We start from the raw sequence: 13,436 nt of genomic DNA on the forward strand, positions 1-13,436 counted from the left end.
AGTCTCCCTGTCACTCCGCACGTGGTATTAGCCTGGGGAATGTGTGGTGATTAGAGGAACGCCTGCGAGGTTGTGACGCATTCCTTTCTTTCTTCTGGATTTCATTGCAAACATATCCTCCTTAATCTGTTGTATTATAAAACCACGTCAGGGTTCACCAAAAAATTGACCGGGAGGACAGGTTTGTGATAGTCACTCACCAAACCTCAAGGGCCGAACTTGTCGACAGGACTAGCCAAATCTCATTCTTTAGGCAATTGAGTATCTCACGGCCTGAGTGTCATTTTTTGTTTCCTTTCGCCTTCAGGCCGTCTTTTTCCTCGTGAGTCCTTCTCATTTAGATCCAAGTGCTCTGTCCACTGGCAGGGTTCACTAATGCTCCATCATCAGATAATTCAAAGACTACGGAGATCTGTGTCTGCCACAATGGCCCCAACCGCCAACCACACGGCTACTGACCTTAGCGGCCTTGTTTGCACAACAACGGCATGCATTGGACTTGCTGCGGATATTCTCTTTAACCTTTCTACCAACTACACTGAAATCGACCCATGCACCGACTTTGAAAAACGTAGGTTCCCTCATCTTCTTGTCGTTGTTTGGCTATCCGACCTACTCTTATCTATTCCTATATGATGATACTTTGGTGTCTTTGATGAAGTGATCGAGTTGTCTATTGGCTAACCCTTTTCACTACCAGTGGCATGCGATGGCTTTCGGGCTAAAAGCGCGCCAGCGCCGGGCTCGCCAACGGCATCTACGTTCGGCAGCAAATCGATCGAGGCCGTCTTAAAGAATATCTTGGAGGAACCGTAACCTTCAGGGCCTGACACTGGGTTCATCACGGAATCTTTGTCTAAAGATCAAATTGCCGTTGATCGGAACAATTTCGAGCTCATGACTGACGCATACAACGCCTGCTTGAACTACACTGCCGCCGAAACAGCAGGGTTGGAACCCCTCGTTGGCTTTATTGACCTTATCGTCAAAGCTTTTCCAGAGAAGGCATCGGATGGTCTGATAACAAAGGATGATGACTTAGGAAAAGTGATGCTCGTCTTCGCTCAGCATTCCATCCCTACATTCGAGTTTATTCAGCCTGTAAAAGACGCTATCAATCCTGTCAGTCTCGCTTTGGATGTCGTCCAGTACAGGCCTGCGGCCTCTAGTGTATCAAACTAACAACCTACAGAATAGGTTACTAATCGCTGTCAGTCCTCACGAAAGCAGTGTTGTATCTCTTTTAGACGACCACGAGAAAAGGAACAAATATTTAACCGTCCAGGCATTAGTGCTCCAGGCGATTCACCCAGCAAACCTCACCACAGTTAAAGCCGAGGAACTCGCATTGAAGATAACGGCATTCGAGGAGGAAGCCAATCAATTGTTGAATGCGGATAGAAGAAGCGAAACTGCAGATGTATGTGGGAGGGCCGCGTGATTCTTCATCATTACTGCGACCGAGACAAAACAAGAGACAAAACAAAGCTGATTCGTCACCTAGATACCTATCAAGTTCACTCTGGCAGATGTTACCAGCGTAGCACCTGAACTAGGCCACGACTTTGTGATCAAGAGCCTCTCGCCGCCTGGTTATATTCCTGAAGAGCTGAACTTCGCCCCTGGATACTTCGGCAATTTGTCTGCGCTATTGGCAAACACTACGGCAGACACTTTGAAAGGATATTTCGTCTGGAAAGCGGCTATCACATTATCCACCTACGTTGAGGCCGAGGCCATGCACAAATTGACTGACGTGAAGGCAATTTTGAGCGGTTTAGACCCAGACATCATCGGCCAGGGCGCTCGCTGGCAGCAATGCATTGCCAGAATCGAGGGCGGTGTTGGATGGATTGAGACCTCAAATGGGCTGGGGTGGATTCTCGGTCGCTTTTTTATCGACAGGGCTTACTCAGAAGCGGCCCGTGAGCTCACCACGACTCTCATGAACACGATACAGAGGGAGTTCATTACCCGTCTAGCTGATAAGACGTGGTTGTCCGATGAAGTCCGGAAGGTTGCCGAGGAGAAGGTCCGCGCTATGGCCCTAAAGATTGGGTATCCAGACGCATCCCCCAAGACAGTCGACCCACAGGGCATGGCGGCTTACTATAGAGATCTTGAAATCGGTGAATCCTTTTTCAACAACACAATCAGCTCTGCTGCTTGGTATACTGCTAAGTTGTGGTCATCGCTAAACAAGCCTAGCGACAAAGCAATGTGGGGTGAGAGCCCGACAGTAGTCAACGCCTATTACTCCCCACAACTCAACGACATCACTATCCTTGCAGGAATTCAACAGCAGCCTCTTTATGATGTCGAGTACCCATCTTACATAAACTATGGCGGCCTAGGCACGGTTCTCGGCCATGAGCTAACCCATGGCTTTGATAACGTGGGTCATAAGTTCGCACCGAATGGTTCTCTTAGCAACTGGTTTGATGAAAGCAGCGAAAAAGCCTTCACCGAGCGCGCTGGTTGCTTCGTCAAACAGTACAGCGAGTTCTCCGTTGCAGCGCCCAACGGTACGCGTGTACACGTCAAGGGCGACTCTACGCTAGGCGAGAATATTGCAGATGCTGGCGGCCTGGCAGCTTCGTTTGCAGCGTGGAAACGCCAGCAGGCTGACGGCACAGCCAACGACTACGATCTCCCCGGTCTCGGTAACTTCACATACGACCAGCTCTTTTTCGTTAAGTATGCCCAGAGCTGGTGTACAGTGTCCGGCTCTCCTGGATACGACGTCTGGCTGATCAACAATGACGCTCATTCGCCTGGTTTCGCACGCATCAAGGGTGGGTTAGACAATACTCAAGAGTTCAAGAAGGCTTTTAACTGCCCTGTGAAAGAGGCTAGGTGTGAACTGTGGTAAAAAAATAGAAATGTATGCTAAAGAGATCCCGCATATGTGCCTCTCCATGGCAAAGAGGCCTTTTGGATTGTGATTCGGTAAATCTCCTTTTTTTCGAAGAGGTTTAATGTGCTCGGGTTATGAGAATGATGCAATTTTACTTGTGCATCTGAAAACATTCAGAAATTCTAGACAAAGTCATATTATTTTCTTCAGTATGGCAATGAGAAGTTTGAGCACCATTCAACCAACGTCCCATAATTACCGGTTCAATCTCCAACTTGTGGACCGCCATCTCAAGGACGAAGTCCATTATTGTCAAACGTCACAATACAAACCCGATGAAACTAACTCACCTGGTATATTGTATATAAACATCAAACACACAAGGCCTGGTAAATCAGTAGAATTACGCACAGAAACTAATACTACTGCAGGCTTGAGCACACTCGCCGCCCTGAAGCGTCTCTGTTGACCAGATCAGTATCTGAGATTGCCTATATCTGGGGTCTTACCTTGAGTGAATTGCAATCTAAGGACTTCGAGATTTTCTTGACCTAGGTTCAGATGTTGCTACAATACAAACTCAAGGGATTGTCTTAGAAGGCGATGGAACATCTCGGGTGCTCCCACAATGATGTTAGGGCCCGCGTTAAGAAGCGGTGATCTGTAGATGACGTAAGCACACACGAAACCCCCGCCTCGTCTCAACATCTCCAGCTCTTCAACGCATCGAACTTGCGCTATTCAAGTTGTTCCAACTTCGCTCTTCCGCCGAACCTCGATTCTGCTTTACTACTTATCAGAGGTCTATTAGAGGCATGCGCATGCCGTCTATTCATTCACTTCGGCCACGTTTGCTACAGCCTCTCTTCCGCCTGCCCAATCCCTGTTTACCGGCTCTCTTCCACAGTTCATCCATCATGGCCGTCAAGACTCAAGAGCCGGTCATTACCAAGATCTCAGACCTCCCTATTGAGGAGGCGAAATGGGTCACCCTCAAAAAGATTGACTACGTGGACCAGGTCGGCACGCCGCGCACGTGGGAGGTTGCAACGCGAAAGACAAGAGGCAAGGCCGGCGTCGATGCTGTGGCTATGGGCAACGTCCTCCTCCACCCTTCCCGCCCGCCATCGACCATGATCGTCATCCAATATCGTCCACCACTGGACGCGTATACGGTAGAGTGGCCGGCCGGGCTGATTGATGCCGAGGAGACCGCCGAACAGGCTGCGGTGCGCGAGTTCAAGGAGGAAACGGGCTACAACTGTCGCGTGATGAGCGTGAGCCCGCCGCAAGCTGCCGACCCGGGTCTCACGAATACCAACATGCAGTTGGTCATGGTCGAGGTCCAGCTGGGCGAGGAGGACGAGATGCCAGAGCAGCGCCTGGATGATGGCGAGCGCATCGAGCGCGTGGTTGTACCGCTTACCGAGTTCTACGACCGCCTAGTCGAGTACTCGAAGCAGGACCGCATGGTTGTAGCAGCCAAGCTGTTTCACTTTGCCGCTGGAATGAACTTTGCTAAGACGCAAAAGTACTTTGACTAACGGAAACGGGGTACTTTGTCCAGGAACTCGTGTTCAAGTGTTAGCATCTCATGGCAATTAGCGATCGACGAGTCACCAATGTACCCATTTGACGTTTCCCTCTGCCTGTCAGCGAGGCGGCTCCCGAGAGGTGACCGCTGGCGCATATTGCGGAGGAATTCAGGGGAATTCTTGCAAGCGTCGTTGCGAGGTGAAGGTCGACAGCCACGCGCATCATAGTGGCGACAGTGGATCGTAGTAACAGGTCATGGTTGCATGCATGGCCACCAGGGGCCTTAGTGGCGTCTTTGTAGAACTGATGTTTGGTCGATTCAACAGAGAGCAGCGTCTATTCACCCTAGAAATGTAGACCTAACATGTCAGCCCTTCGCGCTGGCGAACCACTCCGGATTTGAATGCTATACAGACGCTGTTTCACTCGGGATTTTCCTCCTTTCCCCCCACGCACGGCTTCGACTCCGTCGAAGCTGACAAACCAGAGTCACGTGGACCGGTCGCGGTGCCGAGACTAAGCCACATACTCACATTAAGTAAGCGTCTGCGCCACATATCTCGCCTAGATCTGGCCCCCTTTTCTTTGTTCCTCCTGGATTAAGATTGGATTGATTAACCTTTCACAAGTCGTGATTGACTGACTACGTGACAATCTAACTTGTTGTCCACCTGCATTGCCAAAACCTGAACTGTCGAGTACTCCAGAGCCCACATTGTTTGTCGAGACTGCATGCAGCACAGTCTGAAGGCCGAACCCAGAAGAACCGCGCCACCCTTTTGCGCTCCAGGTGACGGCCCATCGGGACGGACCTTCGGACCACGGACGAGTGAAGCTGCAGAGTAGTCATCCTGCAGGCATTGTGAACTCGACAACTGTGTGAGCCATTGTCTCTGCGTTCTACTCGTGTAGCCAAAATACGAACCCGCACCCAAAGCCAACACGTCTTCAGCAACCGGCGACCATGGATTTTAAAGGCACCTCATCAATCGGCAACGGTGCCAGCACCAAGCACTCCCATCGCAAGCAGCACAAGCCCTCCTCTTCTCTGGGCTCTCTGTACGAAGTTCTCGCCGACCTCGACGACACCCAGCTGCAGTACCTCATCCAGGAGATGAACCACACCGGCCATCGCAACGTGCCAGTGTCCCAGGCGGTGTCAGCGTTGGAAGGGCAAGCCCCCTTCGACTCCCTCAGCTTCGTGGGTTCGAGTACGCCAGCCCCTGTGCAAGGACCGCAGCGGCAGCTATCAAAGTCACAAAGAGGAAAACTTCGTCTACAGACGGCTTTTCGGAAAGCTCCCTCTCTGCAACAAGGACGACACGGACGTCTAGGAAGCCGCGACGCCCTTGACGGTCATGACGCGAACGTGGGTGGTGGACCCAGGCGCACATGCAGCGCGGGCACGGCCCCTGTGGCCCAGGACCGCCAACCTACCAAAGAAAAGCTCACTGGCTTCCGCGAGAAGTCTGGTGATTGGAGTCCCATCCATTCTGGCAATATCGGCTTTCAAAGAAATCAAACGCAAACTCAGCCGTCGACAGACAAGGCTGCCAACGCAGGCGCTGTGCAGCTAGCGACTGATGGGAGCAGGAGGGAAAGCCCTGCCTACAGACGCATTCCTAGACCGGATTTCAGTCTCCCAGCAGGCATCACTGTCGTGGACCTGCTTCAACTACTCGAGGTCGAGTATCTATCTTCCAACGCATCACGATCCTCTTCCCCTAGCTCTGCGTCTTCCCCGTCTTCCTGCTCGTCCCAATTCCCGACGCGTCGGTTACCATCAGGATCCAAACACTTGACTCAGACGCCAAACTGGCCCGGATCCCGGCCGCTGCGGAGACACACCTCAAGGTTGGATATGGCGCTTGACGTAGAACGATCAGCTTCTGGCGCGATGGAGATTGGATTGGGTATGCTCGAGCCCCGAGAGCTGAGGTCGGCTTCGCTAGGAGCGCCCTCCATCTCTTCGACAAATACCTTGTCCCTGGACTCTTTTGAGCGGCACTTCAAAGGCGAAACGCCATCGTTCGCCCCGCCGGTGGTCTACGAGGGAATCTTTGACGTTCTAGAAAACCAATGAGGCCGCCTTTCAAGCATACTTGTCGGCCAGTTCGTCCCGTTACACACATTTTCTGTTGAAAAAGGGCGCTGTCGTTGAAGCACACCTAGCCGCAGCAGGGGAGCCAGTTTGCGACTCCCTCCCGGTTATTTAAGGTCAGTGCCTCTGGTTATCGTTACGTACGATGGTGGCTTAATGTAGTTGCGCGTCGCAACATTTCGGTAAAGCCCTCGATTGTCCTGAAAAGAGACTTGAAACATGGCGATGCAGGAACATCTTAGGCATGGTACAAGCGTCGAACAAAGCCCAGATTTAGGTGCAGAGTTACCCTCAACGTCGTGTTGGTACCGCCTGTTGTGTGTATACATAACAGTGAGGGGAGGATGTGAATTCCTGACTGTGTTCACGATGTAATCCTTTCTATGAACAGTCGACAGGGTTCTGGAGAGACAACTATTATGAGGTCGACAATGAGACGATGGTGCTGGTATACTGGTTGACTATTCATGAAGGGCCCCAATCGCGGTGATGCTTAATTCCTGAATTTGCCAATCGGTAGTCAGCGTATTTTGGCATAGACCGGAACATCTGAGATGCAGGCAGGCAGTAAGCACAACTGGGTCAGGTGAGAGGCATCCTAACATTAGGAAAATAAAGGTGGAGTTTAGAGCGATAAAGAATAGAAGAGCTCGGAAGCCATATATGTTGTTTTCAATCAATTTTAAATGCAATTTTTTTTTTAGATCTCACTGACTTTTTAATACTACGCACTTCCTCTCGCGCGTACTACAGCCAGTTTCAAGTCCCAAGTGATCGCTGGAAACGAGTTCCTTGACAGGTCATAGACTGTAGGAGCGATTTTGGGCATCTCAGCTTCCAGCGCACAATCATTATTTATGGTCATCGCTAGAGCTACCAGTAACTTTTCTTTTCTTTTCTCTTTAAAAATTTTTTTTTTGGGGGGGGAGGGGGGTTTCTTTTTTTCAGTTGAAGACTCGGAGCCATGTTGCCATTCACTATCACATACAATCCACTGCCAAAATTCTCTCAGTAACGCTATAATACTTCAGGTAGCCCAGTTTGATATTGTCACACGTTTTCCCTTTTATGCTAGTTGGAGAACATCGCCCTGTCTGAAACCCCTGGAGTAGCTGATAAAGCATTCAAATATTCGAGTCAAGTTTGTCCCAACACTACCTAGGTCTTTTTTTGATGCTTGACTACTTCGAGAGATGCTACAGGCTTCCGAATTATGAGTGTGAAATCAGTATTCTAGGCATAAATTGCCGTTATACTGATGGACTTTGCAATATTCTTTGCTAGGCCAGCAGTATAGATGCGGCGAACTAAATCTGTCGACGGTCGAAATGGCTATGAGCAGTTGACTTCGCAGTCATAAGGGACTTCAGAATGTTTAGGATCTACATAAGATTGTGGAATTTTCGGCAGCCTAGTTATAATAAAATGCTATTCATGAGTCGTTACCATGAAAAGTCCTGAAAGATAATCGAACAACGAGCTACAGAGTTATGTCTTCAATAGGAATAAAACCCAGCCTAAGTACGCTGTTATACAAGAAGGACCATTCCGTTTCTTGATTCAAGACGTCTCTGGTTATTATCTTCTTGACTGAAGAGCCTGTGGGCAGCAAGATTCCCGAGTAACTTGTCATTGGCATTGAATGACATAGAGTGCTAAGAGGGTGCGGGTCGCAGAGACCACTATTCGAGAGACAATGAAATGCTGATTGTCACGAACTTCTTGACTCATCGCCGAGGCAAACGCGTCATCTGAGGGGTATTGAGGTGAGCTGAACACCTGGGAACTCGGCATGTATCCGAATTTCCGACCATCAAGAGGAATCAGGGTCTCAGAAATCTGGGCATTGATAGTTCGGGGGATTTCAGCGCGGGGTCATTATGCTGTAAATACCTTTTATCAGTCTGAAGTGTCAGGGGTCTTATAAAAACTTTTATCCGTCTTGGCCGTTGCTATATCCCATCAATCACCACCACGGAAAAAGACAGTTAAGCTTCAGGTTCCACTTTCATACATCTCTTGGCTTCAATCTTAACGGTGAGCAATACAAGTGCAGGAAGTCTCCAACTTGAACTCTTTGTCAATGGGGATTCTGGGCAACGAATTGTTGCATGGAAACGATTTGGGTTTAGTTCAAGCCTAACGCCCTCGGCTCGATACGCCGACTATAAATTTCCTTGCGCTCCCGAGTTCCAGTCTCGTATTCTACGACCAGTTTCCACTCATCTCGGGGATCTTTGTTAAAAGCGCGTCATGAAGCTCTACATTTTCTTGGTCAGTCTCACCGTCGCCACGAGCGCAATGGCAGCGGCTGTCGACACCTTGTCCGGTGTTCCACGCAATGTGCGGGAATTCCGTGAAAAACACCCAGTCGCAAAACGGACACCCAACTGTCGTAGAACATACACACCTCGGGCTTCTCGTGACGATTTTGACGATGTTTCCGACGAGCTCTTAGCTACTATTAAGAAAGCCAACAACGGTGGCACCGTTTATTTGCCCGAAGGGCAAACATTTGTTATTGGCAAGCCTCTCGACCTGACGTTTCTGAACGACATTCACGTGCGACTCGAAGGAACAATCAAGTTTACGAACGATGTTCCCTACTGGCAAAAGCACGCTTTCTACCACCCATTCCAGCGTTCACTTATGTTCTGGAAATGGGGTGGAAAGGACATCAAGATTTTTGGGGAGGGTACTCTGGATGGACAGGGACAGAGGTGGTGGAACGAGTTTTCCGGCGCAGAGTAAGTCAACACAACACCACATCAGAGCAATCGATAAGCTCTTGGTTTCGTTCGGCATTGGCATCGAGCCTACACTGACTTCTTTATAGGATCTTGGATCCCGACAATGAGTATCTTCGGCCCATTCTCTTCTACGCTGAGCATGCGGAGAACTTGCATCTCGAAGGCATCCTCATGAAAGACTCACCGGTTTGGCACAATTTCATCGTTGAGTGTAGGTGATCGTCCTGAGTGCATTAGGTTACGTAAAGCCATTGGTAACATATCCTCGCAGCCAAGTACATCACCTATAGAGACGTGATTGTTGAGGCCAAATCGAATAACGCTACTGTCGAGCCCAAAAACGGAGATTTCTTCAACTCGCTCAATGTGGAGCACATCAAGATTGAACGGGTGTGGGTCGACTCTGATGACGACTGTTTCTCACCCAAGTCCAACAATACCGATCTGCACGTCAATACAATGTATTGCAACAACTCCCACGGACAGTCACTTGGCTCTCTTGGTCAATATGAGGGTGAGTATCTCTTTGTAAAAGATGTTGTGATAGAAAACATCTGGATGCTCAACGGTAACAACGGAGCCCGAATCAAGGTTTGGGCCGGAGAGCACGTAGCAACGGGTTTTGTGGATAACATAACCTTTCGCAACTTTTACTCGGCAAACGATGACTGGCCGATTTTTCTCGACTCTTGCTATTTCAATATCGATGCAGAGACGTGTAACAGGTTTCCGTCCAAGATGAAGGTCAGCAATGTTCTCTTTGAGAACTTCCAAGGTTACTCAAGTGGAACTCGTGGTCGCGCCGTCGCGCGCGTGAGTTGCTCAACAAACGAAGACGGTCTATGCCAAAACATACGCTTTAAGAACTTCAACATCACCAGCCCTTGTGGTGGGCAGTCGGTAGTAATATGTGACGGTCTGGATGGAGACTTGGGAGTACCTTGTGTGCCATTCAATAGCGTTGAAGCACAAGAAGCACTTGCCGACCGTTGCGCTGGATCGAAGGCCTTCATTGAGCCCCCTTGGCCAGTAAGGGATTATGGCGCTAGGGACTGAAACATAGAGGTTATAATCGTTACCCAGGGACCGATTAGAACACGGCATGTGGCGTTCTGTCGATAACAGTCAAGAGTTTCTATATTTTCCAGACACATCTACAGATGGCAAGCTCATGTAAGATGACCTCTCTCTCTCCTACCTCCATAGATCTCTAAAGTAGACTATTGTTGTACTATGATAGGTCTGCACGTATTGCCGCAAAGAGTCGAGATATAGAGCTTGGGACGAGGTCATGTGACAATAAACCGCAAATTGATGTTTAGCAGAGGACTGGATAACTATGTGACTTAGTTGAGGAATGAGCGTAGGATTTCTAGACTCAGACATTTGGAGGTCTCGCACTTCGGATACTTATACGACCCAGTGTAATTGTCGAGCTGACAATGTTCTTACCTAACCACAATGTCTTCCTTTGTTGTCTCTTTACCTATGTGTGATAGAAGTCCGCTTCAAAAATTGATCGACATTCTTAGTAGAAGCCCCAAAGCTAATCGAGTTCTGCGCACCGTTGACTCCACGAGGTTGTTGCTTCCAGCTGCGCAGCCTCACCCCTTTGCCGAAATGGACGACCGTGTTAGTGTCTGGCTTGAAAGACGGCCAATGAAATCCATTTCCTTCAATCGGGTCTTTTGAAGAGTTAGATGCAAACGCAAGCCATAGACCTGCAGAGCGAAAATTGTCAGTTTCCATCCAAGTAGGATCTACAACTACGAACTTACTCTGCATTGTGTCTGCTACTTGCCACTCATATTCAGTGGAATTTCCGCGGTATTCGAAGTGCGTCCCAAAAATCAGTGGCAACTCGGCTGGGATTGGGTTTAGTCAATTGAATCTTGCAAGAGGAGGGGGTCGGGGGGCTGTCTCTATTCCCTGACTCACCGCTATGCATGGCTCCTAACCATGGCAACGGCGATATGTTTGAAAAGTTGCCGGCATAGTCATAGTAATACGTAGTCAAGCCTGCCATTTCCCGCGTCCTACAAAGTAGTTGAGTCAGTTCCTAAGAACTCGTGCGAAACTTTGCATCCACCTACTGCACTTCCGTGCCCACTGGGCAATTTATAATTCGCAGGCCATTCTCGTATTGACCAGGTAACATGCCATCTGGGTCGTAAGTTCCGAATGACGCTCCTTCATTTGCGTTCGCTCCAGTCATGTATGGCTTGAGATGCATGCAGTGTCAGTTCATCGGCGGCACGGCTGCGTTGCTACAGCTTGAAAGCCAAGAACTTACGACGTTCGCGAATTTACCTTCCAAGAGACGCTCCGAAAAATGACTGAATACCGTAACGCCATCTACCGCGGGTAGGAAGCTCGCGCCTGTACCCCCAAATGACAGGATTTGCTGGATGACGCTGGCATTTACATGCTGCATACAATCCAGCTCTTTGTTGGCCGTGAGGTTTCCGCAGCCAACGAAACCCGCAAACTTTGAGAAGGTGGTGCTCTCGGGGTCATTGACTGAGAGAATAGAGGCTGAACCCGAGTCCGCAATCAAAGCCGACACAATTGGGTCCTCGACCCAGGCATAGCCGTACATTCCAACAGACATTGCTCCAGCTGACTGACCCCAAAGTGTGATCCTTGAAGCATCGCCGCCAAATGCTGCGATATTATCCCTTGTCCATTCAACGACAAGACGTTGATCTAGAAGGCCCGCGTTCTGTGATGCGCTCTTGGCATTAGGAAACCCGAAAATATTGACTCGGTAATTCATGGTAACAACAATGTGTGCCTGTGTTTTCTGGATCCACTGGTCGGGAATCTTGTACAGCGAGTTGGCACCGCCACTAGTAAAGCCACCGCCGGGAATAAAGACAAGCACAGGAACCCTCAGGGAAACTGGATTCAGTGGCGCATATATGTTGATGTAGAGACAGTCTTCGGACTGCCCCCCATTGATGAGGAATTGGGAAACGAGTTCGGTGTAAGGAGTACTGGCGTTACTCAATTGTTGTATACAGGATGGCTTGTAGGAGTTTGTTGTGAGATGCCGGAATGGGCCCTTCGGCTTTGGAGGAGAGAACCGCAGAGCCCCAACAGGTGGCTCAGCGTACGGAATCCCGAGCCATTGGCGAACACTGGGGGCGGTGTCATTGATAATGCCGGTAACGATGCCAGCAGTTGTTGCAACCGAAAGACCTTCCATAACGACAATTTCCTTTGGGTACGAAAGAGCCTGTGCCGAACCAGCAGTCCATACCAAGAGAAGCAACAAGGCAAATCTCATGGCTGACAAAATTGTTTAATAAGGGTTGCGGACAATTAAATCGATTGAAGAATAGTAGGCGTCTTCTTGGGTCTCATTCAACATGGTTTCGTGCGGATATTTCTTGTCTCGTCTGGACTGGTGTAATTACCAAGTTCAAAAAGTGTTGGAGGTCCTGTCATTGTTTTGAACAAGTGGAAAGGCAGCCAGGCAATTCGCGGGGAAGCCTGAATTGCCGGTCCGGCAGAATATTTAACAACAAGTCGATCTTCAATGTGACCTCGGCTTGGAGTTTCCGCATAACACACATATAAATGCGTGCCGGTAATGAGATTGAGATCAAAACCCCGGATCGCCACCCAGGGTGCTTAAGTCGTTGTGGCTAGCGCGCGGGGAAGACCAGGTTTGGCCAGTGATGTGAGGATGACTGGGACGTATGTGGATAATTATTCTTCACATGCCCCTGGACTGGTCGTCACCCCTTCTCAATTCCGACTTGCTACAGAACCACTTCACATGATGATTCGTAGCTTCTCTCTTGTGCGTGCTCAAAGCGCAAAGGTCTGTTCACGTTGCTGTCATTCTCTCGGTTCGGACTCGGCTTCATGCAGGCTACGAGTGGGTCAGCATCTAGTAAGTCACAATGAGGTCCAGGGCGACTGCTGCTTGGACTTTGGAACTTCCCCCACGTGGAGGGGTCTCCAACGCATGGTCCTATACCAAGTTACGATTACATTTCCATTCGAATATAATTGTTATCTTTGATATGAAGCGAACTCAATAGCCAACAGCAATATCTCTGACAGTGTGTAGACTTTGTGACTTCAACACTTGTGCCGCCCGAAAAACTCAAACTTTGTGATGCATTTGGAGCGGGTAAGCCCTTCTCCCAGCTTGTCATTGTTCTCATGGCAACCGCATCCA

At 49.4% G+C, this 13,436-nt stretch overlaps 4 protein-coding genes across 4 annotated transcripts; all 4 read left to right on the forward strand.

Moving 5' to 3' along the window:
- Window positions 1-897: 897 nt before the first annotated feature.
- Window positions 898-2,872, forward strand: ColSpa_01510 (neprilysin-1; the record flags this gene model as incomplete). The annotated part of the gene is made up of 3 exons (XM_049267722.1): window positions 898-1,168; window positions 1,329-1,420; window positions 1,505-2,872. The coding sequence occupies 3 exons, from the start codon at window positions 898-900 to the stop codon at window positions 2,870-2,872; spliced, it is 1,731 nt and encodes a 576-aa protein (XP_049123679.1).
- Window positions 2,873-3,774: 902 nt separating this feature from the next.
- On the forward strand, window positions 3,775-4,401 carry ColSpa_01511 (putative O-acetyltransferase CAS1; the record flags this gene model as incomplete). Its single annotated transcript, XM_049267723.1, has 1 exon — window positions 3,775-4,401. The coding sequence occupies one exon, from the start codon at window positions 3,775-3,777 to the stop codon at window positions 4,399-4,401; it is 627 nt and encodes a 208-aa protein (XP_049123680.1).
- Window positions 4,402-5,357: 956 nt separating this feature from the next.
- On the forward strand, window positions 5,358-6,476 carry ColSpa_01512 (uncharacterized protein; the record flags this gene model as incomplete). Its single annotated transcript, XM_049267724.1, has 1 exon — window positions 5,358-6,476. One exon carries the CDS (start codon window positions 5,358-5,360, stop codon window positions 6,474-6,476), a length of 1,119 nt encoding a protein of 372 aa, XP_049123681.1.
- Window positions 6,477-8,747: 2,271 nt separating this feature from the next.
- On the forward strand, window positions 8,748-10,300 carry ColSpa_01513 (putative exopolygalacturonase B; the record flags this gene model as incomplete). The annotated part of the gene is made up of 3 exons (XM_049267725.1): window positions 8,748-9,241; window positions 9,331-9,455; window positions 9,516-10,300. The coding sequence occupies 3 exons, from the start codon at window positions 8,748-8,750 to the stop codon at window positions 10,298-10,300; spliced, it is 1,404 nt and encodes a 467-aa protein (XP_049123682.1).
- Window positions 10,301-13,436: the final 3,136 nt, after the last annotated feature.

Source organism: Colletotrichum spaethianum (assembly GCF_022836535.1).
Source record: "Colletotrichum spaethianum MAFF 239500 DNA, contig03, whole genome shotgun sequence".
Classification (NCBI taxonomy): Eukaryota; Fungi; Ascomycota; class Sordariomycetes; order Glomerellales; family Glomerellaceae; genus Colletotrichum; species Colletotrichum spaethianum.